The sequence below is a fragment of the Narcine bancroftii genome, chromosome 7 (assembly GCF_036971445.1).
Source record: "Narcine bancroftii isolate sNarBan1 chromosome 7, sNarBan1.hap1, whole genome shotgun sequence".
Classification (NCBI taxonomy): domain Eukaryota; kingdom Metazoa; phylum Chordata; class Chondrichthyes; order Torpediniformes; family Narcinidae; genus Narcine; species Narcine bancroftii.
This window is the reverse complement of record NC_091475.1, coordinates 161,573,428-161,600,417: the sequence shown is the minus strand read 5'-3', so window position 1 is coordinate 161,600,417 and position 26,990 is coordinate 161,573,428. Positions and strand designations below refer to the sequence as shown.

Sequence of the window (26,990 nt, the reverse complement as noted above, 5' to 3'; positions counted from 1 at the left end):
TGCCCTCAGCAGGTTGAAAATTCTCTGATTCATCCAGGCTTCTGGTTGGGGAATATCCAGTATTTGCACGTGGGCACAAGCTCATCCATACAGGTCTTGATGAAGTCGGTGACACCTGTTGCATATTCATCCAAGTTTGTGGACGAATTCTTGAATATATTTCAGTCCATCGATTCAAAGCAGTCCTGCAGACGCTCCTCCGCCTCTCTCTATCATATTTTAGCTGTCTTCACGACTGGTGCTGTGGCCTTCAGTCTCTGCTTGTACACCGGGAATAGAACTACAGCCAAGTGATCAGACTTGCGGCTCGGTATGTGTTTTTCATGGTGGTGTAGCAGTAGTCGAGTGCGTTGGTTCCCCTGGACCCACATGTGATGTGCTGGTGGTAGTTTGTCAGATTTCTTCAGGTTGGCCTGATTTAAGGCATCTGGATGTGATGACTCATGGCTGTTTATCACAGTGCTCAGTCCCTTCAGTGTTAGGATGATGGCAGTGAACTCCCTCGGCAGGAAGAATGAGTGACACTTGATTGCCAGATGTTCCAGGTCGGGGGAGCAGGGCTGGGACATAACCATCATGTCTGTGCACCACGATGAATTGATGATAACACAAACATTGCCTCCCCTGGTTTTTCCAGGTCAGCACGATGGAGAGTATAGGCCTTGGGCTGCAGCGCCAGGTTTGAAATGTCTGCGTTTAGCTATGTTTCTGTAAAGTACATCATGCAGTACTCCCTGATGTTGAAGTATGGCTTGGAGTTCATCAAGTTTGTTGGACAGGTCGGGTCTTCTTTATCTAGGCCGTGGGTTGGCTGCTGGTAGTTCCAGCAGTGTTTGACTGGTCCATGCGCTGTCCCTTTAAGTCCTCAGATGTTTAAATGTGCTGAATGCCTGCTGTTTGCGACTCCTGTGAAGTTTAAATGGCCCGTTCTCTGGCTGTTTAAAACTCCCATGGTGGTGGTGTAGTACTTGTGTGAGCTGTTTAAAGGTCCCTCCCGATGGAGACTGCAGGTTCAGGTGCATTGATGTTGTCGGCTGAGTATGATTTTACGTTTCTCTTTTTTTAAAAGTTCTGAACAGGAATATTTGGTTATTCCCATTAGAGCTGCACACAGAGTCGCTGCTGTAAGGCGCCATCTTGGAGGGAGAAATATGACAACATAACCACTCTTCTCCCTCTCTTAGTGGTCCGTGGAGGGGGCCTCTAGTACAAGTACAACCCTTCATAGTGACTGCACCTTTCTTATTTCTGAGCTCTACCCATATTGCTTAGCAAGCAGATGGAATCTAATAAGTGTTCATCCCAGGGAGGATTATAGACATGTGTACCTAGATGCAGTGATAGGGTGCAATACACACAAGTGCCATAGAAATTCAGCAAGTCACAGACCATCCAGAGGAAGTAAAAGATAACCAATGTTTCAGGCCTGAGCCCTTTGTTTGCGAGCAGACAAGTAGACATCCCATACAAAGTACAGGCTGTACCTCTTTAATCTAGCAATGTTGGGACCTGGCCATTGCCAGACCACAGCAAATGCTGGAAAACAGAAATGGACCCCTAAAGGAACACTTATTAGCACTAGCACCATCTTCTGCACCTCTTGGTCTCTTGTGTGTCATCCTGAAGGACTAAAATACAGCTATTAACAGGACTGTATTACCAAAACCCTTGGCTGCAGTGTAAACAGATATTAGTGCCTTAGTGCTGCTAACTACCCTGGTGGCAAATCCATAAACTAATGGCAGCAGATTCAAATGCACCAGACTACAGGAGTTTCCGAACCACAGAGCGCCAGATTAGAGAAATTATGCTATTCCAACACCAGCAACCTGGGTTGGAATCCAGCACTGTCTGTAAGGAGTTTGTATGTTTTCCATGACCTGCGTGGGTTTTCCCTGGGTGCTCTGGTTTCCTCCCACCCTCCAAAACATGAGGGGTTGGTATGTAAGTTGGATGATACTTGTTTCAATGGCTGGAATGGGCTTCTACCATGCTATATTGTTTAAAAAAAATTAAGTAAAACAGTTCAAAGTGACAGAGTTACTGAGAGATCAGTTGGTATGAGCAAAGGTCACATAATTTTGAGTCATACAGGAAACAGGCCCTTTGGCCCAACTTGCTCGTGTTGACCAAAATGTCCCACCCACACTAGTCCCACCTGCCTGCTATTTTGGGGTTCACTCAGGAATCTGACAATGGCAATAAAGAAACAGTCCTTTAATCTGGTGATACATTATCTCTTATTTGTGAATCTCCCTCAGGGGAGAAGAGTGAAGAGAGTGTGGCAAGGATGGGATGAGCTTTTTAATCTGTTGGCTACTTTTCCAAGTCTGTGGGAGCTATAGATGGAGTTGATGGAGGGGAGTGGGATGTTTATGATGGCCTGAGCCATGTTACAATCCTCTGCAGTTTCTTAGGGTGAACAGTTCCTGTGCCATGCAGTGATGTTCCCAAATGGGATGTTTTCAATGATGAATGGATTTATAACTGTTTTGTTTATTTTACCCTAGGGATCTTGAAGCTAGGATCCAGACCGAGTATTTCCGGGCTTGTTTCAGACTTCCTCGTGTAGAAAAATTGGACAAGATAGTGAGCTGTTTCCTGTGGACACCTTATAGCCAGTGCCATACTGCTGGGAAGTTGTATACTTCTAAAAATTACATCTGCTTTGCAAGCAAAGAGGAAGGCAACTGCAATGTAATCATTCCACTTCAAGAGGTATTGACCAAGCACTGTAGTCCTTAATGTCTTGGTCACCTTTGTTTTTAATTTATAATTGGATAACCTTTTGGCAGATCAGTCAGAAATATGTTAAGTAAATAACAACACCCCTTTTTAATTCCTGAAATCAAATCAATATACTGCTCATTGCGAAGACTTTTGTTTAGAAAATAAATCTTTTATCTTTTGATCTGTAGGATGGATCACTGTTGGCATAGGTAACCCTCCTGAAACTCAGCCTGTTTGCATGCAACTTAGTCTGATGAGAGTCTTGCTTTCCCTTTATAGCCCAAAGAGGTTTTTCTGTAGTCCCAAGCACTCTTACAACATCTAGCATCAGAAGTAAATTTGTTTGGAAACATGTATTCTCTGCACAACTCTCCTCTGGAGAAATGTGCATTAATCAATCTTTTTTAAAATAAAAAAAATAGCCTTGATCTCCTTCTGAGTTTGAGATATTTTGGTTCCTTCATTGCAAATTCCTCCCACCCTTCCACAAGAACAGAGGTTTGGGGGATTTGGGTAGCACCGACTTGTGGTGAGACTGTGCTGTCTATCTAAATTAAATTAAAAATCACAGTGAAGTTTATTTGTTCCCTTGCCACCACTTCCAGCTTCTAACTTGAAAATGGAAAATTATTGGTTGATTGTTGTGAAGTGCTTTAATTAGCTTGAAAGGAACTGTTTAATCTTGCAATAACTTGTGGTTTCTGCAGTCAACATATTTGTTTTTTTTTAATTGACAGGTAGTTACTGTGGAGAAAATGGAGGACACTAGTCTTCTCCCCAATCCAATCATTGTTGCTGTTAAAAGCAAGAGGGTGTTTCAGTTTACAGAGATTGAAAATAGAGAGCACTTGGTGGAGCAGCTAAGCAAGCAGCTTCAACATTTAAGAGGGGAAAACCCCAGAGGTCTTGAATCATCTGGAATCGAAATGGTATCGTTAACCTTCATTGCATTTGATAGTTTTAGTTTGAATCAAGTAACATATTTTTCATCTGAAATAAAAACTTCTTCACAAGTATAAACTGTTCTATTTTTTTTAAAAAAGAACAATCAAATGCCCCATACAAAACTGGCTGGTTTCTATTGCTCAAGTATGTACAGTGCTACCATGGAGTGTGATAGAGCTTTGGAGATCAGAGAGGGGCAGGTGAGGCTTTCTTTCCAGGACGAGGGAAAAACAGAAATCATTTGGGACTAGTGGAAGCTGTGGCCATGTGTATATTGGAGTTTGCTTACATTGTTGCTCTTCCTATCTCTGGCATGTATTCTCTTGTGCTTCCTTGTGCACTCTTAATGCTTGTTTGTGTGACTGTTTCCTCCCCTACCTTATCAAATCAAAAGTTTTATTCTGGCTCCAAGTGAAGAATGAACATGTATGAATTCCACCAAAATTTATGGAACTGGACACAATCCATTTATACAAAAAAAAACCACATGATGAAAAATAAAGATTAGCTTTCAGAACTTTGTACCTTTAAAAGCACTTAAATTTGTCCTGCGAAAGTTGAAGGGGATAATTCAATGAAGTACAATTTTAGTCCATCCGTGCGGTACCGGATGTAAACAGCGTCTTCATTGTTGGGGTCTTTCATGGCTTGGTTCAGCATCATGTTGAAGAAGATTGTATTATATGGCGAGCTCTCCACTGGCCACCGTGACAGAGGTGCACCAAAGAAAAGGTACAAGGACTGCCTAAAGAAATCTCTTGGTGCCTGCCACATTGACCACCGCCAGTGGGCTGATAACGCCTCAAACCGTGCATCTTGGCGCCTCACAGTTTGGCGGGCAGCAACCTCCTTTGAAGAAGACCGCAGAGCCCACCTCACTGACAAAAGGCAAAGGAGGAAAAACCCAACACCCAACCCCAACCAACCAATTTTCCCTTGCAACCGCTGCAATCGTGTCTGCCTGTCCCGCATCGGACTTGTCAGCCACAAACGAGCCTGCAGCTGACGTGGACTTTTTTACCCCCTCCATAAATCTTCGTCCGCGAAGCCAAGCCAAAGAAGAAAAAAAAGACAATTTTAGTGTGTACTGTACATTCAGGAAAATTATTAATTTGAAATTAAAATATGATGCTCAAGTGACCACGCAAGTGTGGTTTATTTAAGTTCAACTTTGGAAGCACCGTGGGAAGGCTGTCTGTTGAATGCATGCAGCAGCTGGAGACTTTTCTCTTAAGCACATTATTATATTATTTTAATTAACTAAAAGGTGTATTTCATGGCAGCAAAATTGCTGACAACAGAAGGCAATGGAAATCCTACTTGAAAGTCATTTTGGAAATGTGTGAAGAACAGGAAAATCATTCGTAACTAATTTATGGAAACATTCATAATTCTATGGTGGCACTGGTAGGTGAGAGTTCTTCAATACACTGATTTTTATTAATTGGCAAAGACCTAAATCTTGCAGTTTTGAGATGATAGTCAAATCATCTTTACTTTCCAGAATTTTAAATGGTTTAGACCAAATTCAGTTCCTATAAAATACTATGGGGGGGGGGGGGGGGGGACTTTTTTTCTTTTCTCCATTGGAAATTCTCTTCATGCTAAAGTTTTGGATACTAAAAATAAAATTGGCTTATAAGAATAGAATGGTTTCCCTGCTAGAAGAAGAATTTGAGATATTCACACTGATTATATGAGATCTTCCTATCTTGGACAAGATTCTCCATAGGGTCAGAACTTTGCTTATTTACTGAGAGCGCTCAAAGTGAAGGGAATGTTCCAGCCAGACCACGGGAAGAAATCATTCTCTAGACATGAAGAATCTTATATCATCACAAGGGAAATTGTGTGGGTGCCCAGTAGCATTGGATTGTAGTTGCAGCACTCAACTACTGTGAGTGATGTGGCAGCCATGGTCACCAATGCTAAAGTCAGGGAGGCCTTCCAGTGGGTAAAACACACAGGAAACGACTGACCCAGATGATGACCGGGTTGTGTCCTGAGAGCTGCGCAGATGCACTGACAGAAATATTCACAGATAGATTTAATCTCTCCCTGCAACAGGCCGAAGACCACTCTTACTTCAAAAAAGCCACCATCATATCAGTACCAAAGAAGAGTATTAAAAACTATCTTCAATGACTACCAACCAGTGGCTGTGATGTTCACCATGATGTGCTTTGAGAGTGGTCATGGCTCGCATCTGTTCTTGTCTACTAACCAGCCTTGACCCAATTCAATTTGAAGATGCTATCTCCCTAGCTTTCAACTTTGCCCGAATGCTTGAATGTCTTCAGTCTCATAGACCCCAATAAACTGATTTCCAAACTTGGGGATCATGACCTCAGCATCCCCCTCTGCAACTGGATCCTTGACTTCCTGTCCAATAGACCACAATCATTAAAGATGGGTAATGACCTCTCCACAATTAAGCTCAACAATGGCACTCCTGGATGATGTATACTCAGACCCCTACTATACTCTTTCTTTTCTTCTTTGGCTTGGCTTCGCGGACGAAGATTTATGGAGGGAGTAAAAGTCCACGTCAGCTGCAGGCTCGTTTGTGGCTGACAAGTCCGATGCGGGACAGGCAGACACGGTTGCAGCGGCTGCAGGGGAAAATTGGTTGGTTGGGGTTGGGTGTTGGGTTTTTCCTCCTTTGCCTTTTGTCATGACTAAATACCATAGAAACCATAAACTATTACTGCACAGAAACAGGCCCATCTTATCTGTGCCTATCCATTTTTCCTGTCTCACCCAGTGTTCTTTTCCCCCTAAATTTTTCCCCACGTTCTGTAGTTTGTATTTCACCTACCCTCAGTGAAAAAAAGCCTACCTACATTTACTCTGTCTACACCCCCCCCCTCATAATTTTAAATATCTCTATCATAAAGTCCTAACCTGTTTAACCTTTCCCTGTAACTCCATTCCTGAAGTCTGGGCAACATCCGATAAAATCTTCTCTGCACTCTAATTTCCTGTAGTTGGGTGACCAAAATTGCACATGATACTCCAAATCTGGCTTCACTAATGTTTTGTACTTTACCATAAATCCTAACTCCTATACTTAATACTTTTATTTATGAAGGCCAATATGCCAAAAGCTCTTTACAGCCACATCTAGCTGTAAATGCCATTTTCAGGGAATTATGTGTCTATTCCTAGATTTCTCTGTTCTGCCACACTCTTTAGAGCTCTACCATTTAGCATATATGCCCTTTCTTCATTTGTCCTTCCAAATGCAACATGTCGCATTTAACAGCATTAAATTCCATCTGCAATTTTGTAGTCAATTTTCACAGCTGGTCCAGATCCCTCTGCAAGTATTGAAAGCCTTCCACACTGTTCATGACATCTCCAGTCTTTGCATCTACTGCAAACTTGCTGATCCAGTTTACAACATTATCATCCAGATCATTAATATAGTTGACAAATAACAGTCGTTCTAGCACTCATCCCTGTGGAACACCACTAGTCACAGGCCTCCAGTCTGAGAAGCAATAATCCATCACTACCTAGCTTCTTCTATCTAGCCAATGTCGAACCCAGTTTACTACCACCTCACCATGAATACTGAGCGTCTGACAAGGTCCTACATGGGAGATTAGACAGGAAGTTTCAAAGGCCTTACTAAAGTCCACATAGACAACATCCACAACCTTTCCTTCATCACAGTCCTGGTAACCTCAACTAAAAACTAAGGTTGGGTTGAACACGACTTAACACACACAGAGCCATGCTGACTATCCTTAATCTGTCTTTAGCTATCTAAATACTTGTATGTCAAATCTCTTAGAATGCCTTCCAATAATTTACCTATTACTGATATCAGGCTCATTGGCCTATAATTTCCAGGGTTACTATTGGAGCTTTTTTAAACACCAGAACAATGAGCTACCTTCCAATCCTCTGGCACCACATCCATGACTAAGGTCATTTAAAATATTTGTGCCAGAACCCCTGCAATTTTTACACTAACCTTCCTCAAGGTCTGAAGGAATAGCTTGTCAAGCCCTGGGGATTTATTGATCCTTATTTGCTTTAAGACAGCAAACACCTTCTCCTCTTTAATCCAATGGTTCTCAACCTTTTTCTTTCCACTCACATGCCACTTTAAATAATCCCAATGCCATCGGTGCTCTGTAATTAGTAAGGGATTGCTTAAGGTTGTATGTGAGTGGGAAGGGAAGGTTGCGAACCACTGCTCTAGACCCAATTGTTACTGAAATATTCTGCTTGAGGAAAATTGTCATTGGCCCATTTCCTTTGGAGTTATGAAACTGTGCACAGAACAAGTCAATTAGGTAGGATTAAAACAGTGGTTTTCAATTTTTTTCTTTCCACCTAGATACCACCTTAAGCAATTACTTACTTATCACAGAGCACCTCTGGCATATGGAATATTTAAAGTGGAATGTGAATGGAAATTTTAAAAAAAGTTGAGAACCACTGGGGTATATTAAGAGCAAAAGGGGATAGCAAGGAATCTTCAAGATCAGAGTAGTTGTCTATATATGGAGCCAAAAGAGATGTAGGAGATCTTAAATAGGTTTTTTGCATCAGTGTTTACTCGTGAAACTGAAGCAATGGGAGCCCAGAAGATTGAGCTGCCAGTCCTGTCCCTCCTACAACTAAGTTTCACTAATGGCTATAATGTCATAATTCCATGTGCAAATCCATACTCTAAGATCATCTACCTTTCCCACAATGCTGCTTGCATTGAAATAGATGCACCCAAGTATATTTCCACCATATACAAATCCTTGACTTCTAATGTTACAAGCAATTTTCATATAGTCTTTTCCCTCCTCCACTCTGGTTCCCACCAACCTGCAAATCTAGTTTAAACCCACCCCCCTGAACTGCACTAGAAAACCTGCTTGGAAGGACATTAGTCCCCCTCCAGTTCAGACGCAAACTGTCCAACCAGAACCATGTCCTACCCTCCCCGGAAGGGAGCCCAATGATCAAGAAACACAAAGTCCTCCCTGCTACACCATGATTTTAGCTGTGTGTAGAAAGTTTCATGAATCAATGTTGAACAAGTGGTTTGTGTTTCCTGGGCCTTAAAAACAATATTAATAACTCTCTGTTCTCCTTCATTTTCTTTAAGTTCACTAAAGGCTTTAGAATGTTGATTTCAAGTACCATCCTCAAATTTGCCAACAGTAGTGGGATCATGTGATGAAACAGTATGTAGGAAACAGATTGAAAGTCTTGTAACACGGTCAAGATAATCACCTCCCTCTCAACATCGATAAGATGGCGAGGGGGCAGGTTCCATGTGTCTGTCCATATTAATGGTACTGAAGTTGAAAGAGTAGATGACTTCAAAGTTCTTGGGTTAATTAGAGACATTTATTTCTAACTGGAGATGAGCACCTTAAGACAATCAAGAAGGGACACCAACACCTCTACTTTCTTAGACTAAGGAAATTTGGTATGGCCCTCTTGTCCCTTTAAAAACTTCTACAGATGCAATATCAGAAACACACTTGATGCATTGCAGTGTGGTATTGGAGCTGCTCTGCTCAAGATCAGAAGCTGCATCAAGTAGTGAATTTAGCTCAGATGTTGAAATCTTCCCTCTCCTTCTTGGTCTCCACCTGCATTTCCTGCAACCTAGTAAAGGCAGCTAACATAACAGAAAGATCCATCATACCCTCAACATGAACTCCTTTCCTTCTTCCCTTTGGAGAGAAGGTTTCAGAGTGGGGAGCACACACCAGGCTTAAAGACATGCTTAAAATCCCTGTAGCTAAGAGGGTCCTGAATGAACCCCATAACAGTGTTTTCCTGCTGCCTTATTGAGGCTAATAGAGCTTTTCAGTGTAATCCTATATTTTGTAAATTGTGCTCTTTACATTGCTTCTCTGTTCATTAAAAAAATACATCTATCAAAACATCAAGTGTGTTACTTGAAACTTCTATAGTATCCAAGTTCAAATTTATTATCATCTGATTGTACCAGTACTCAGCTTTAAGTCATTAAAATTTAAGCAAACCAAAGGTCAGTAGGTTACCAAGGTTGAAAATAATTGGTTAGACAAGTTTAATTAGAAAATAAGGTCAAGCTATGAAGGCCAGCAGTTTCAATATTATAACGTCCAGGGAACGTGTGTTTGAATAAAAAACCTAATATTGCTAAACGATAAACAGGAGAGCTCTAGGAAGGACATTAGTCGTCAATCTCAAGAAAATACAAATGTGTTGCAAAGGAAAATAGAAATATTGAAGATGAATCTCTCCTGGACTGAGATTTTTGTTATCCTGTCTGAGTATAATATTAAAAATTTATGTGGAATGAAGTTGAGCAAATTCTGATTATGTGGCACATGTTAAAAATGGGCCATGAAATTCTGAAACATCATCAACCTTTAAGTATTGAATCCGTTTATCTTTCCACAGATTCTGCTGGACTTGCTGAGGATATCAAACATTTTCAGTTTTTATTTCATATTCAATATCTGCTTTTTTTGCCCTGTTAATCCACTTTGGTTAATTATTTTAATACTTGACAGAATCTCTCACCCATTTCATCTTCCCCTACATCATATCCAGTTGTAATTATCTAGCTCCCAATTATGCATTTGTACTATTGACTTGAACTAATAAATCCAAAAAGTAGGTTTTCAGTGTTTTAAACACTTTTTTAAATTAGTTCCACCAATTGGAAAGCTCTGTCCACTGTCCTCTAATTTTTCTCAAATCTTCCAAAATGCTTGTGATGTGACACTTGAATCCAGCCTTCATTGTATAACTTTTTTTTCTTGGGCCTGGAGATCAGTTAAAGAAATAAGGCCATGTAATTTAGTTTTATTTCAGTTATTTGTAGAATATTCCACTGGGTGACAAATGTAACAGAAGTTCACCATTGGAAAATTCACAAAACATCTACCAAACAGTTGAGATGCTGACCCACGACTGCATAGCCAGTACCAGCTCCAACTGTGTCAAGTTTGCAGATGATACAGCAGTAGTTGGGCCTCATCAGCAACAGCAATGAGTTGCACTACAGAAAGGTGGTGGGAAATCCCGTGAAATGGTGCGAGAGTAACAAATTCTATTCTGCATCTTAAGTTTATTGTCATCTGATGGTACAAATACAACCCAACGAAACAGCATTTAAAGTGGACAAGACAAAGGAGATGGTCCTGGATTTCAAGAGGACTAGCAATGACCACCCTCCACTACACATCAACAACTCTGTTGTTGAAAAAGTGGAGAACACCAGAATCCTTGAAGTTCACTTAACTAGTGACCTATTGTGGACACTCAACATCTCACTTGTCAGGAAGGTGCAACAGCGACTACACTTCATGAGATGATTGAAGCAGGCAAGGCAACTGGCCACCGTTACATCAACCTTCTATAGGAGCTCAATTGAGAGGATCCTGGCCAACTGCATCACAGTGTGATACGGTTGCTGCAGGGAAATGGATCGGAGGTCAATCCACAGAACTATAAAAGTGACAGAAAGGATCACTGGAGTCTCCATTCTACCATCTCTTTCCCGCCCCCCCCCCCCCCCCCCCCCCAAAAGAAGTGATCTACCAGGATTGTTATCTGGAGGTCGTGCAAAATCATTGAGGACCCCTTCCACCTTGCACATAGCAACTTTCAGCTGCTCTCATCAGGAAAGTGATACAGGAGTATCAAAGCCAGCACCTCCAGGCTGAGGAACAGCTTCTTCCTCCGGGAGTGAAAATGCTGAATGACCAAAGAAATTGCTCACAGTAAACATCCGAGACTCTCATATGCACAAAGCAATATTTATTTATTTATTTTTATAGCTATAATACTTGTCCTGCATATGTATTATTTATCCATATGTGTGTTCATATCTGGTTGTGTGTCTGCACTTTTTGCACCGAGAACCGGAGAATGCTGTTTCGTTAGGTTGTACTTGTACAAATCAGATGACAATAAACTTGAGATGCAGAATAGAATTTGCTTTCGTGGAATTAATATGGGAGGGAGGAAAAGTAAACAATACAAAATTGTGTTTTTTTTTCATCTTGCGATTCTGCATAGATGTTGCAGCTTGTTATGGAAAATTACAATACAGACCTTTTCTTAGGGATGCTTCCCTCTCCCTGAGGTAACACGATTCATCAGTATTTCAACTGATTAGAGGGCTCTGAATATCAGTTGGTAATAATACCAACTGTAATCTAAAAAATTCGAGTGAAATGTAGGTCTCATGAAATTTCAGGTTTACCTTTGTGTTTAATTTTAATTATGTTCTTGCAAGAATTGGAACTTGTTTGACAGCTTTAAACTATATTTCAAAAGAAAATGGCTCAAGTTTTCTCCAGCTATAGATTCTGGGGAAAAAATACCTTCAAGCAAAAGCATTGCTTGGAAACATTTTCAGCCCTTCTTTCTCTTTTGACTTGAACTTTTTCATGTAGTAACAGTAATTGTGAAATGTATTAATTCATGTTCTTCAGAAAAATTGTCATTGTGGCCATATAACCATTTACAGAGCGGAAACAGGCCATGTTGGCCTTCGAGTCCGCACCGGTTCACTGATTTTGTGCGCCCTCTTCAGGCAATGGTATTGTACAGCCTCCTATCCCTCTTCAACCCCCACCTTCTTTTAGATTGAAATTGTAGTAAATGCTGATGCAAATCTTCAGCTATGGGCTTGCTTTAATAATGGAACTTGCTGTGATTTAAACAATTTGATGCACCATTCATCAGGATCTTCAACTCATTATTCAAATCAGATTGGGGGAAAAAATGATCAAAGCAATCTAAATTTTAAGAATGAGTAAAGGTCTCTTTTCATCTTTTGTTTTAAACCTCTAATTCAAATGTGAAAGTATGATGTTCTGTGCATACTAAATGAAATGCCTGGGGTTGAATGCAAAATATTTTTACAGAATCATGATTCAATGGGTAAAACATTGACAATTATTTTTGTGTGAAGTATTGACAATAAACAAATTCACAATGTTTAACTGTTACAAAGCCAAAGCTCTTGGGAGATGCTTGTGCTGCCCAGCTTCAAGTGGAGCAGAGCAGATCAATTGTAAGTTCCTGACTTCTGCCTATCTCACTTACCCACTAAGTACAGAACTTGCTGTTCATTGGAACAATTTGTTCCTCTGTGGCACTGAAACGATTGCTAATCTACTCCCTGGGCCATGCTCTTTGTTCTAATGTAGCCCAGCTGAAGTCTCCCCAATGTTTTAGCCATAGTTGGCTGAGTGCAGTTTTCTCACTCACAAAAAGTATTTGGAGATTTACATCCTCAGACTAACCATCAACACCTCTGAATGTTGGATGTTCAATAATACTTTTAGTTACATTAAAACAAAGGGTGAACACTTTAAAAACATTGAAACCAAATAAAAAGTACATTTTGCTGCTACCAGCAGCTGATTTTTCCCCATTAATTTCAATTTGGTTGCTCATCTTGCACTTGGCTTAACAGAACAGAAGCAAGAAGTTGCAATCTGAAGAATGAAATCCTGTGGAAATTCATGTTGTTGGACTCCATGATATATGAGCAGATGGTAAACTAGACAAAACCATGGTTTCTGGTCCTGGTGTAGGGGGAAAAAAAGCAATTTTCCACTGGAAAATAGTGCTAGTATGGATAATGAAGGAGCCATCCATTATTTTTTTACTGCAAAATTTGTGCCATTTGCAAGCAAACCAAGACCAGTTTCAGATGTGATTGTATGAAATGAGCATTTTGATAGTAGCTCAATATTAATTAAATTCCAATCTGCTGCAGGTGTCTGCAGATGCTTTAGGATGTACCAAAGCACTCTGTACCGGTAGTACAGTGCTCGATTCCCTTGTGGACTCTTCAAATATCAAAAAAGAACCAAGACATTCATTGAATTCAGAGGCTCTTATGGCACTGTTTCACCTGACTGAAACTGAGGGTACAGATGCCACTCTGGTATGTACACAAGATTCAGTTCATTCTTTTCATTTTAATTTGTGCATCTTTCCTCCTGACAATTTTTCTTTTGAATATAAATTTGGCTTCTGGAAGGTTATAATCTCTGACGGCTCCTGTTATTGTCTTGTTTATTTTAGATGATAATATCCATGATTTGTGCAATAATACTGGACAACAATTTTTTTTCCCCAAAAAGTTTCCTCCAAAACAAGAATTGGGGATTATAATAGACAACTTGAAGCTGAACACAAAGATAACTTCATATTTGCTGTATCATGTAGGAAGTTTGAGAAACATTTAACTTTTATTGAATTTAGCATGTTTAATGATCCTGACACATTGAGTTAGTTCAACTGTCCTAAAAATGCTTTGCCGCTGATTTTCATTTGTACTCAGCATCTGATGCCTCTTGTGCCAGTGTCAAACAATAGTTGGCCAGCTTTGATGGTTTCCAGTTGCCCTGATGCTGCTTTTCCATGGTCACAATGTCATGGTGAAATCTTTCACCAGTTCGTCACTAGCTGAACCAAGATCGGCAAAGTCCCAAGTGCGAATGCAGAAAATGAATTTCCAATGAAATGTTGTACTTCATGGCTTTGTATACTTGAAGCACATTGTCATTCAATTGGAAGTAGTTTGGTGCTTTGTACTTGCAAATAAAATTCTCAACATCATCTTTAAATGTCTTCCATACTATTCCAGGCCTAAGACATATTTGCATGGCACCTGGACTGAGTGCATGCCCAGGCATGCTTGGACTGACCAATACAGCTTGCTTTGTGGGCAATATACTAATAGACTTGAAATATGCAGGAAATCACAAAATAGGTTATAACTTAAAATAAAAAGTATCTGATAAGAAATTTTTAAGGTGATTTTTGTGATCAGCTGCCCAAAATCCATAAAATACACCCAAAGTTTTCAGGAAGCAATATCTTTGTTGTCCAGTGTAATATATGAATATCTTGCCTGTAGGACCTTGTATAATTAGAAAAAGTGGAAGAATTGCCTTGCCATTGTTTTATTTAAACATAGTAGTAGGTGGTTGAAGTGGAGAATGAAGAGAAGATCATTTGTTTTTAAATCTGCCTATATTCCCAAAGATTATAACTGTAAAATTTTTGACACATCCTGACAATTTTTTGTGAGAGGGGTATTTTAAACAAGGCAACAATATCTTTAATCTTTTTTCCATTTGGTTGGGCAGGTTAGCAATCCTGTCATGGCTTTTCTAATTAATGGTAGATTGGTATTTTTAGGGAATGGACGAAGTTAAAAAACGATTATGGTATGATCATTTTGTGGAATATGGTCGCTCAGTCAGTATGTTTCGGACTGAGAAGATAAGGAAACTGGTTGCAATGGGAATTCCAGAATGTCTTAGAGGAGAACTCTGGCTTCTCTTTTCAGGTGAGTATTCAGAATGGTTTTTACCAACAGTGATCAGCTTTGGAAGAATCCAGTTTGGCTCAAAAATAATGCTTTTCACTTGACAAAGAAAATTGGCCGTTTTGTACAGCAAGGGAGTAATGTGTTATGGCCATTGCCATCTGAAAGTAAATAACCAACTGGCAGTTCAGATAGTAGGGAAAGGTCGCATGATACTTCCAACAAAGAGTAGGGAATTTTGAGCTCACCCAAGAAATGTATTCAATCCATCAACTTTAGATTAACTAGATAGTTATCTTGCTGTTATTTATAGGACCATGCACAATGAAAATTATAATTTGCCTATAGAATAACAATGACTTAATTCCAACAACAAATTCATTGGTTGAGAAGTTATTTTGAGGTCACAAAATACAATGTGCAATAGAAATCCACAAATCTGGTTGCCCGAAATCAGGACCACCTAAGAAACCAGATTTTCAAAAACTCAAACTTTTTAAATTTAGCGTGCTTTTACGACAGTGCATAAGCGCCACAGATGGACAGCGGCAACAAGCGACCACAGTTCCTGTAGCAACCTTGGATGCATTTAATTGGGCCTTCAGATTTTTCACAGCCATCGTGCATTCTATAACATCTAATGTTGTCTCCCCAAAATCACATCCTTGTGTCCCTTCACATCATCAACCATTGATTACACTTGCTTAACTTGGAAGCTTTAGTAAAATCATAATGGCCTGCTTTGCTACTTTTTTTTGTTTAAGTTTTAATCTCAAGTGACACATGCCCATTCAGTTGGTCAAGAAGCAATTTCTTGTATTGGAACTAATTTCTCACTGCACTAAACATGTCATGGAAAGGCAGATCCATTCTCAGCCTACAATGAGACAGCCACATTCATCTTGTACTTCATGCTTTTGATCATAAAACCAAAAATGTTTTGTGCTTGTAGTTCTATTTAGGTGCATTTGCACTTTTGAGAATTTGTATTTTTGAACCTTGGACTTCATTTGTTTACATATACATTCTTCAGCTAATTATATTTGAATATTTACCTTTTTTGACTGTTCTTCCCAAAAGCAATTTCCCCACATTTGAATCTGTAAAATCTCACTCTATGCTTTTTTTCCACTAAACTGTCATTTTTTTTCAATTGATCGTCATCCTTTTTCTCCACCCTTTAGATATGTATTTGATCTAATATTGATCAGTTAACTAACTTTTCTGTGCAAATCCATTTGTTAAAATGATACTAAACCTTGCCTTTATTGTTATGCTTCTTTTACCTGAGATTTCATTGTTAAATAGAAAATGATAATTCAGCTGGTGAGATTAGCGTGGTTGGGACATTTTGGTTAAAATGGACAAATTGGGTTCAAGGGCCTGGTTCCATACTGTGTATGAATTTAAATACTTAACTGCTTTTTTTGGCATCTCTCCCATTGTACCAATAATTAAAACCGCTCTCCCAGTACCAAATGGAATAATACTTTTGTCCACGTTGGATTGGAAATCTGATCTAGAAAATGTATTGGATTTAATCTTCAAAATAATCTCCCAATTTTCATTATCTTTATTCTGATTTGTTTTGTATAGTTCATCCTGGAAATTGTTGTAACTATCTCAATTCCAAATAAATCTATTTTTTTTCCTTCATTCAATTTGTTGGTGGAAAAATGTCACTATCCTAATAGTGTTAGCAGATCAATTTTTAAAGTTGTATTAAAGCATGCAAAAAGATCAACAACATTGTGTTAACATCTAAATACATTTGTGCCAGGGTATTCATTTGGTTTACTCTGATTACATAAACAATCTTGCTTTATATTTGTCCATGTACGATGTAACTGGTAAAGTCAAATTTTATGTTGCACTTTTATATACAGATGCTGTGACTGATTTGGCTACACATCCAGATTACTATGCTCATCTGGTGGATGAATCTATGGGCAAATGTTGCATGGCAACTGAGGAGATTGAACGCGATTTGCATCGTTCTCTGCCTGAACACCCAGCATTTCAGAGTGACACTGGAATTGCAGCGTTAAGAAGAGTACTGACGGCATATGCATACAGAAACCCGAAGATAGGTTATTGCCAGGTAGATGCTGTTCAAATTTACTAAAAGGAAATAGTAAGAATACTAACTCCCATTTATTGTCTTGGGAGAATGTTTGGAAAATGATTAAAATGAACCAAATAAATGCAAATAACACTTCAGACTTCTTTTGAATATAGAACCTCAATGCTAAATTTTTAAATGAGCATCAACACTACACTTTATCAACAAACTTTAAGCTTCCTTTTAAAGATATTCATGATGCATAAAATAACTAGTGTTTCCTTTAGAAAAAAATATTATGAATAGGTATATGTTCCAATGAAAATATTTTCTTTTGTCTGGAGATTTCTAAAACATCAACTTTTCCAGCCTAAGGTACCGTTCAATTGTGCTGTGTAAAATGAGTGTAGGATTTCCATTAAACATTGGAATTTTAGAAATAATATATGGAGAAAAACTGGGTTTTTTTGACTTGCTTGCCTTTTAAATTCCACTAAATGTTTAATATTTTTGATTGTAGTACCTCCTAATTTGTCATTATAATATTTGGGTTATCAGATTACTACCTTGCCTCTAAAGCATTTTTTTATCTTTATCCACAGTCTATGAATATTCTGACCTCTGTTCTATTATTATATGCCAAGGAGGAAGAAGCCTTTTGGTTACTGGTAGCTGTCTGTGAGAGGATGCTCCCAGATTATTTCAACCGTAGAGTTATTGGTAAATCTGTTTCTCAAAGATCACATGTTTATGGCTGTCTTCTAGACATGGCAAATACAGGTCACAACTGTTTTAGCTAAAGTAATTTTCATTAGAACTTGTATTGGTTCTGAGAAAACATTCACATTTGAGTGTGTAAATTTATATTGGGGACCCTCTTCAGCAGATTACTGGTCTGCAGCTCAGTTTGATGGAATAGGCAGTCTCTAGGACCTAATCGCTAGCACATCTTGAACTTTAATTTTGCCTGTGCGTGCTTAGAAGTCTAAGATTGGCTGAAGCACACCTCAAGCACCACAATTTGGGCTTTTGCAAGTTCAGTCTTGTGAAAAACTTTACTGGATTTGGCAAAATGAAATCATATCCTGCTTTGCAAAAAGTCGCTAATTTATTCTATTTGAAGATGATGAGAGATGTTCAAGTCCATGGAAATAATCTATAATTAAACAATGTTTACCCTTGTTCGTGCTTCCTAAAAGGACTCCGTATTATAAATTCCCACATCCATGTGTACGTCTGAGTCGTTTACTCATACTATAATTGTACAATTTCTCCACATTTTCTGCCTCTTTACAGAGGACTCTGCTTCAGCCAACCATCCTTTCTGAATTCCCAATTTTTGGGGGGTTTTGGTTTTGAACTATAAATAACATCAAAAGTATTGTGTAATTTTGACATAAAAATTGGAATTAAATTTTGGCTGCAGACTCTCTTCTGTTCTTCACCATTGAAGATACTAATCAATTTCCTGTGAGATATCTGAATTTAATTATTGCCCATAAAAATGAACTCCTTTATTATGACACTTTTCACTTTAATGTAACAATTTGTTATCTAAAGATAAAAGGGTAAAGGTTCCATTATTGTCACATAATACTACATTTAGAATGTAACATACATGAAATTCTTTAACTTTTGTCTGCCACTTTCTCCAGTGCCCCTCACAGAAACCTACAGTTGCTGGGGGTATCCCCTCCAGGTACTGACCTGCTTAGCAGTTGAGATCAGACAATCCCAGGCGTATTCAGACTATTGGGTGCTGCATCTATATTTTAAATACTTTTTTTTCCATTCATATTATGCTTTCAGTATTATTCAATGAATAATACACGATCTTGGGAATTGTGGATATTGGAAAGAATGTAACTTTATTAATATTTGAAAGGTTATGGTTTATTTGCACCTCTGCTCTCTGTAATCAACCTTCCAATGCAAGCCAGTGTATAGCATTAAAATATTGGGTAGTTATTTGAGAAAATGTGAGCCAGAAAAGCTTGTCTCTTCAACATTATTTTAGTTTGATGTATAGTTTTGAAATAAAAGGAGAAAATGCTTGCATTAATGGAGAAAAGCAGTTAAAGTCTCAAGTTGAGGGCCTTGCATCAGAACTCGAGGTTTTTTTTCAAAAAAAGACAAGCAAAATAATGTCAGAGAGGTACATTAGCTTTCACAAGGTTGGCATTCCTGGAAGAAAAATGAACCTGATTTCCATGGAGTAGTTGTGGCAGATTTAGTTGATTATTGATGGACAGATGAAGTGTCACATGGTTTCTTCTTATTGGTTAACTATGAAGTAACATTAATCTTCTGTTGTCTAAATGTAGATAGATGTGAAATTTTGTTTGCATGTATGATGGGCCATATGTTCTGTTGATTAAAAGTAATGACGCATTTAGGTTGTTGAATTAATGATGCTTTTGAAATTGAGAACCATAATATCAAGAGTCCATTTTTGCTTTTGTTAATTTCCAAATGTAAATTTGTTTTTCAGCCTTGTTTTACCACTTTGTTACTCACCTTGTGCTGTTTTGTTCTCCAGGTGCACAGGTTGATCAAGCAATATTTGAAGAATTTATAAAAGAGAACATTCCAGAACTAGCTGAACATATGACAGCCTTGTCTGGTTTAGCATCCATTTCCCTTTCCTGGTTCCTCACACTCTTCCTCAGTATTATACCCCTGGAGAGTGCACTAAATGTGGTTGACTGCTTTTTTTACGATGGAATAAAGGTTATCTTCCAGGTGGGGTTGGCCATTCTAGATGCCAACACCCAACAACTCTGTCGCTGCCAAGATGATGGACAGGCCTTAATAATCCTTAGCAGGTTTGCATTTGTTCTTCAATTGTAGTATTGTAAGTTGTAATATAGTTTTTGTTTTAAATGTATCTTCAGTATATTAAATTATTACTTTCTTGCAGGTTTCTTGATCATATCACAAACACAGAGAGCCCTTTGCTTCAAATTTCTCAGCAACCTATTTCAAGTGATGATAAAGAACCTATTCAGCAGATGGAGATATCTGATCTAATAAGGGATTCTTATGAGGTGAACTGTTGGTGCTTTATAGTTATGAGGTCTGCAGTATTAAAGAGAGGTGATGATTAAAGGACCAATGGCAGAACTGAAGGCCAGTTGGCCAAGTGCAATTGTCCCACATCTCTTTTATTCATAGAGAGTGTGGTGCTGGGAATGGATAGTAGTCTAGGTAAAGCAAAATATTCACACCTGTAGCAGTAGTACTTGCACTGTCATGTCTTTTGTACTAATCAAGTTAATATTGGAAATGAAGGCATTCCTGTTTTCAATATTTTATTGTCAATGTTCATCTACAAAAAAAGATTTGGAAATAATGCATCCACATGGAAAATAAAGTTCCCTGTGCTGTGCCTGCCCCTACACTCTACAGGTCGAGCATCAAAAAGATATTTTGAACTTTTTTGTTCTCTCATTTTTGGTAATTGCTGTTCAATAGCCTTTAAGTGAGCTTACCAATTTAATTTCAACTAGTATCTGAAATCTTTGCCTCCACTTCACCAGCCTCCGCATCCAACATATCATTCTCCATCATTTCCACCACCTACTACGTGATCCCACCAACTAAAACATTTTCCTTCTCCCCTCTCCACCTTCTGCAGGGACTCCTCTCTTGCCACTAATTGCTGCCTTGGCATCTACCCATTTGACTGCAGGAGGCGCTCCACTTGTGTCTATACCTCTTCCCTTACCATCATTCAGGGCCCCAATCAATCCTTCCAAGTGAAGCAACACTTCATTTTTGAACCTGCTGGGGTCATCTACTGGATCTGGTGCTCCTGTTGTGGTCTCTACATTGGAGATTGGACACAGACTGGGAGATCACTTTGCTGAGAACCTCTGCTCTATCCGCCGCAATGGTGCGGATCTCCCAGTGGCCACCCATTTCATTTCCCTGTCCCGTTCCCTTGCTGACATGTCTTTCTATGGTCTAGTGCACTGACAGACTGAGACCACCTATAAGTTGTGGAACAACACCTCGTATTATGACTGGGCACCCACCAACTGGATGGCATTAACATCAACTTCACTGGTTTTTGTTAACCCATCCCCCATCATTCTGTTGCTCTCTGTCTCGCTCTCTCTGTCTCTGTGTCTCCTTTACCCCTCGTGAAACAACCCCATCCCCCAATTAGTCCTCAGCTTTTCTCTCTTCTGTCCTCTTGTCCTATCCAATTAACACCATGGTTCTGTCCTCCCTTTCCCATTCTCCCCTTTTCCCAAGCCTTTTAATACAGACTGTCTGCTATTTACTAGTACCTGGAGGAAGGGCTTGGGGCCAAAAAAAATCAATAATATCTTTACCTCCTATGGATGCTGCGAAACCTGCTGAGTTCTACCCGCATTTCTGTGTTTTTACTACAATCTGCAGACTTCTGTGTTTCACTCTGAATTCAGATTTCCCAAACACTTTTTTCCATTGTGCAGATGACAGACTTTAGAATTGGTGACCAGGTTCCAAACATGAGAAACCTGCACTATGGAGCCCAATTCCTCAGGTTGATTCCACAATAATGTTTATTTGTTTATTTGCTGTTAATTAGAGCATAGAAATGTTATCAGAATGCTATTAATGATTCATGATATCACCTGGCTGTAGAGTGATGGATTGATAATTTATGCATATGCCAGAATGTGCTGACATTTTATAAAGTAATTTTATAAAGTAGACCTGTAGTAGGTAGCAATACAAATTCAATTTGTGATGTAGTTGGCTAGCTTCTAAGAGATCTCTGGGCCACTTCACAGATGCATTCTTTTAGAACAGATGCCATTTTTATATTCTTTTGTACATTTTGCAAATGTTTGAACATGAAGATCAAATTCTGATTGCAAGTTGGTTATATGACTATACTTGGATACACTAAGCCAACATCAGATAATCTTTTTGTTCACTTGGCTATTCCTAGTGTTTCACGTGGAGGATATACCCACACTTGACTAGCCTTAAGGGCAATCTTGTATTAGTTGATAAACTTACTTTCTCCTTAACCTTGGTGAATTCTGGAAAATTTTAGCTACAAAATATTAGCTATAAATATTGCTGGTATGCGACCACTAGCTCGGCACTAAAACTCTACTCTACAAAGCCCCTGAATTTGGTGTTATCTTTATGATTTTAGTTTTGAGTTTAGTTCATTTTGTAGCTGACAAATCTTGTCCAGGGCTCATTGGGTTAGGGTAAGCAAACTATATTTAGAAAGCAAATGGTCTGTCTACCTTCTCCAGTTTATCTTTTGTAACCTTATTAATTTGATATTTATCTCTGCAAAGTTAAGGTTATTGTAGTCCCAGACATTCCTTTGGGATTGTGGATGGCTTGCTTCCACTCCATTTCTAAAGTAACTGGCGAGGCTTGCATGGGACTGTAGACACTCCCATAGATGAGGTAGGCTTGGGTATGCAGGGAGGTAGCACTCTCCTTCTCCCGTTGCCCTTCCATGTTTTTCTGATGTACGACCTCCAAGTTCTTCATGGCCGCATGAATGCTCTTTCAGTTTGATCCCAACGAGTCAGTGGAGATGGTGCAATTTTTTTGAGATTATGAGAATCTTCTTGAATCTTTTTCTATTCTCTAATAATGTCTTGCATTAACAAAATTCAGAATAAGAGCTGACTGAGTTCAAGTGGGCTTTGGGTACTAGGGAGGATGCTGATGTTGGTTTCTTTATCCTTTATAGATTTGGAGGGAGTGTTAATATCCTAGTTCCTTGAGACAGTTCATGTTATTACTGCGTGTTACATTCTCTTAAATTTGCTTTTCTTAAATATTCAGAAATTCGGAGATATTCATGTGGGACAAATTGAGCAAATGCGCTGCAGACATAGAATAAGGGTTTTACAGAATTTGGAAGATACCACTAAAGAAAATGTGGTAAGTTTGGGGGAACATTTGACTTTTTTTCTTTCCCAATAATTGCATCAGTAATAATTGTCTAAAGTAAATTATAATAAAGTGCATGTTTAAATTTTATAGTTTTGCCAAAATTGTTAGCAATTTTATCTGTGGTTTCTTATTAAAGCTCTATGTTATCATGCAAAGTGTTGATTCAATTAATTTTTTGTAGAATTACTTTATTTAACATGAAACAAAATGTCAGCAAAAATTAAAAATGCCTTTAGTTCAAACACATATTTTATATAATTTTATTTATAGATTATTTAAAAGTGGTATAATGCACCTGACTGTAAGTTAAGGGTCTTCTTGCAGTGCAACACACAATATTTTGGCCTTTCAAACTTGTTCAAAATGATACTAACCAGCAAATAATTTTTAGTTTATTAAAGTTTTTGTATTCTATGCCATCTACTGCATACTGATGTAAATGCCGACCAGTTTTTAAACTATTTGAGACACTAATAGCATTGTGCATTACAAACTAATTCTTTTTTCTGGTCCAGATTCATTAATATAATATAGTGCGCTACAGCCAGCAGGATATCAATGTAGATTTTTTTGTTTATGGAGTTCACAAAAACTCATTATCAAGCTGTAAATGCTTGTCAGAAGCTAATTGCTAGCCCATAGTGATTAATATTGACAATTAGCTTGAAAATAGAATTTTCTTTTCAATAATTGTGCAGCTTTGCAATGAGGTTTTTTCAATCACCTCTCAAGTGTATTACTGATACACAGGGAAAGATGGTTACTAACTAGTGTCTTGTCACGATGTGCTAGAAATTGAAAGGCACATAATTAAGAAATTCTAATAATCATTAACCTACCAGATTAGAGTGCAGGTTTAAGCTTATCTAGTAGAGCTACTAAAAAATCTACATTGGTTAAGTGCATTGGGGTTCACGTCTGAGAATTTGAATCAGTTGAAGGGATTGAATATTTTCAATTCTGCATCTGTCATAAAATATTGGTTTTCACTTCATTAGCTTTGCAGCCAAAGTGAATTATTGTAATATTAATGTCTCTTTTGCAGCTCAGAGTTGTGGCACCCGATGTTTCATTTACTATTGAAGAGCTTGGAGAACTCTATGACCTATTTAAGGTAAATTTGTTAATGAGCATTTTAATGTGCATTTGGGGTTAGTTTCCGAGTCCAGTCTTCAAAAATTAAATTGTAGGAGACAAAGCAATTGTCATTTATAAAACATTGCAAACGTGGTCGATGGACTTGCAAAATAGACTCAAACATTGACTTTTAAATAACTCAAGAGTTAGAAATTGCTTTCTTAGGTTTTAGATGAGTGAGATGCAGTTGCCATGGCTGCGTATCTCCATTGACTAGGATTGACCTGACCTCAGCTGCTGTCAAAGGTTTGCACATTCTCCCTGAGTCTGTTTCTATTGGTGCTCCAGTTTCCCCTCATCTCCTCCCAGGGCACCTGGCCAGTTCCGTTAGCTCCTGTAAATTACCACTTTGCAGAAAAATCAGGGGGGCTGAGGAAGGAGTTCATCATGTATTGGAACCTCTAAATTATAAACAGTTAGTAAGGTGCAAATTAAATCTGGTGAGAAAACGGAAGATGGTAAAAATGTATAACAAGTCAGGTAGCAGCTGTTTTAAAATCACCCAGAATGTTGCTGATGTTTCTCTTTCCACAAGTGCTCTGAGACTTGTGGTATTTCCAGCATTTTCCAGAGTTCTGCAACTCGTGTGGATTTTCATTTATTGTTGATTCTGGTAAAGTGCTGCTAAGTTCCATGATGAACTCTGCCAATGGTACAATGTTGGCATCAAGAGGATATTGGAGATCTAGGGATATCTATTGTCCTTGCATGCGCACGTAGATATCGCCTGTTCATTTCTCTCATCGGGAGAATGTGGGAACAATTTTACTCGATTTTCTGGTATTGCAGGGAAAATGTGTGAGCAGACTTGGTTGGGATTGGATTTACTGACATATCAGACCAACACTTAGAAAACAGCAACTGAGAGGAGTCACGGGATGGAGTAGTGGCCGGACGGTGAACTCCAGCCCTCTCCAGAAAAGTCGGGAAAAACAAGAGAAAATACAAAGGCACAGAAATAAAAGTTAAAGAAAAGTGAGTATAAAGGTGGAAAGAAGATGGCGACAAAAAAAGAAAAATCAAAATCAACGGTAAGAAGAGAAGAAGAAAAGACAACGGAGGAAGAAGGAGAAGGCCTTACCTGTCCGAAGAGGCCCGCTGTGGAGAGAGAAACCCCGCTTCCTCAGGTCGGTAGAAATAGGACTACAAAAATGGCTCGCTGAGCCGAGTAAAAGTGCGCAACCGCGCATGAAAAAAAACACACCGACGGGAGGGGGGACCAGCTGGGGAGTCGATCTTCACAGCCGGCAACGACAGCTGCAGAACACCTGCAGCAAGAAGAGACCACAGAAGACAATGGAAACAAGAAAGAAGAGAAGAAAAGGGCAACAAAGAAACAACAGATGGCCAACCCAGAGGAAGAAGAAGAGGAAGAGTACAGTGAAATAGAAGAAGAAGGGAAAGGCAAGATAAAGGATATACTTTCTCTTGTTAGAGGATACATGGAGTCATTTAAAGAATGGCAAACACAGGAATTTAATAATTTAAGAAGAATAAACAACACAGAAGAGAAAATGAATAAAATAGATATGACCTTAACAGAAATGGGAAAGAAAATGGACAAGATGGAAGAGCGGGCAGTAGCAGCAGAAATGGAGGTAGAAGACTTAAAAAAGAAATTGGAGGAATCTAATAAAAAAAACTAAAGAGACACAAGAACTACTAGCTCAAAAAATAGATATAATGGAAAATTATAACAGAAGAAATGACATAAAGATAGTGGGCCTTAAGGAAGATGAAGAAGGCAAGAATATGAGGGAGTTTATAAAAGATTGGATCCCTAAGACCCTAGGATGTCCAGAACTACAGCAAGAAATGGAAATAGAAAGGGCACATAGAGCATTGGCCTCTAAACCACAACCACAACAAAAACCAAGATCTATTTTAGTAAAATTCCTAAGATATACTACAAGAGAAAAGGTACTGGAGAAGACAATGGAAAAAGTAAGAGAGGGCAACAAACCACTGGAGTATAAAGGGCAAAAAATCTTCATTTATCCAGATATAAGTTTTGAACTCCTAAAGAAGAGAAAAGAGTTCAAAACAGCAAAGGCGATTTTATGGAAGAAAGGATATAAATTTATACTAAAGCATCCAGCGGTATTGAAAATATTTATTCCAGGACAACAAAACAGACTATTCTCGGATCCAGAAGAAGCACGAAAATTTGCAGAACAATTACAAAAATAGACTGAAGGATGAAGACGGGTAATGAGAGTAAAAATGATCACGATTGATATGTATGTGGGTAAAGACAAAAATAGACTGAGGGATGAAGATGGGTAATGAGAGTAAAAATGATCACGATTGATATGTATGCGAGTAAAGAGGTATAAGAGTGAATAGAGACAATGTGCATACGTGAATGCATCTGTACTTAGAGGAAAATATAGATAGTATAGACAAGAATTAATAAGGGAAGGTAATGGAATAGAGAGAATAAGGAGGGAATTAAAAGAGTGACCTTTGTTACATATGAAAAGTGAAATCTTTTCTGGGGGGGCTGGGTGGGGGGAAATAGCAGTCACTGCAAAATCAGTTGACGCTTGCGAGTAGATTCGCAAACCCAAATGGAGAGGGGAGATGTGGTTGTCCGACAAGGGATAAAGGACAACTCAGGAGGGGAAGGGGAGATTGGGGATAAAGAAGATATAAATTTGAGAATAAGGAAAATGTTGGATGTTGTAGGAATGTTTTATAAAGAGTTGAAAATAAGAAAACAGAAAGGGAAAAGGAGGAAAGGTAATGATGGAAAAACGGAAAGAGAAGATAAACAAAATATAAAATGGCTACGCTGAACTATATGACTTTAAATATTAATGGAATACATAACCAAATTAAAAGGAAGAAACTACTAAATTTACTGAAAAAGGAAAAAAT

The 26,990-nt window shown here is 38.6% G+C and overlaps 1 protein-coding gene across 3 annotated transcripts in view; it reads left to right on the top strand.

The window, feature by feature from the left end:
- LOC138739287 (TBC1 domain family member 8-like) overlaps positions 1 to 26,990 on the top strand; it is a 93,415-nt gene that overhangs the window by 53,988 nt on the left and 12,437 nt on the right. For all 3 annotated transcript variants that reach the window (XM_069891053.1, XM_069891052.1, XM_069891054.1), the window contains 10 exons: positions 2,511 to 2,718; positions 3,468 to 3,659; positions 13,427 to 13,597; positions 14,860 to 15,010; positions 16,876 to 17,090; positions 17,654 to 17,771; positions 19,591 to 19,876; positions 19,972 to 20,098; positions 22,863 to 22,961; positions 24,019 to 24,087. In XM_069891053.1, the coding sequence (XP_069747154.1) occupies positions 2,511 to 2,718; positions 3,468 to 3,659; positions 13,427 to 13,597; positions 14,860 to 15,010; positions 16,876 to 17,090; positions 17,654 to 17,771; positions 19,591 to 19,876; positions 19,972 to 20,098; positions 22,863 to 22,961; positions 24,019 to 24,087 (1,636 nt within the window). The remainder of the gene's footprint in view (positions 1 to 2,510; positions 2,719 to 3,467; positions 3,660 to 13,426; positions 13,598 to 14,859; positions 15,011 to 16,875; positions 17,091 to 17,653; positions 17,772 to 19,590; positions 19,877 to 19,971; positions 20,099 to 22,862; positions 22,962 to 24,018; positions 24,088 to 26,990) is intronic.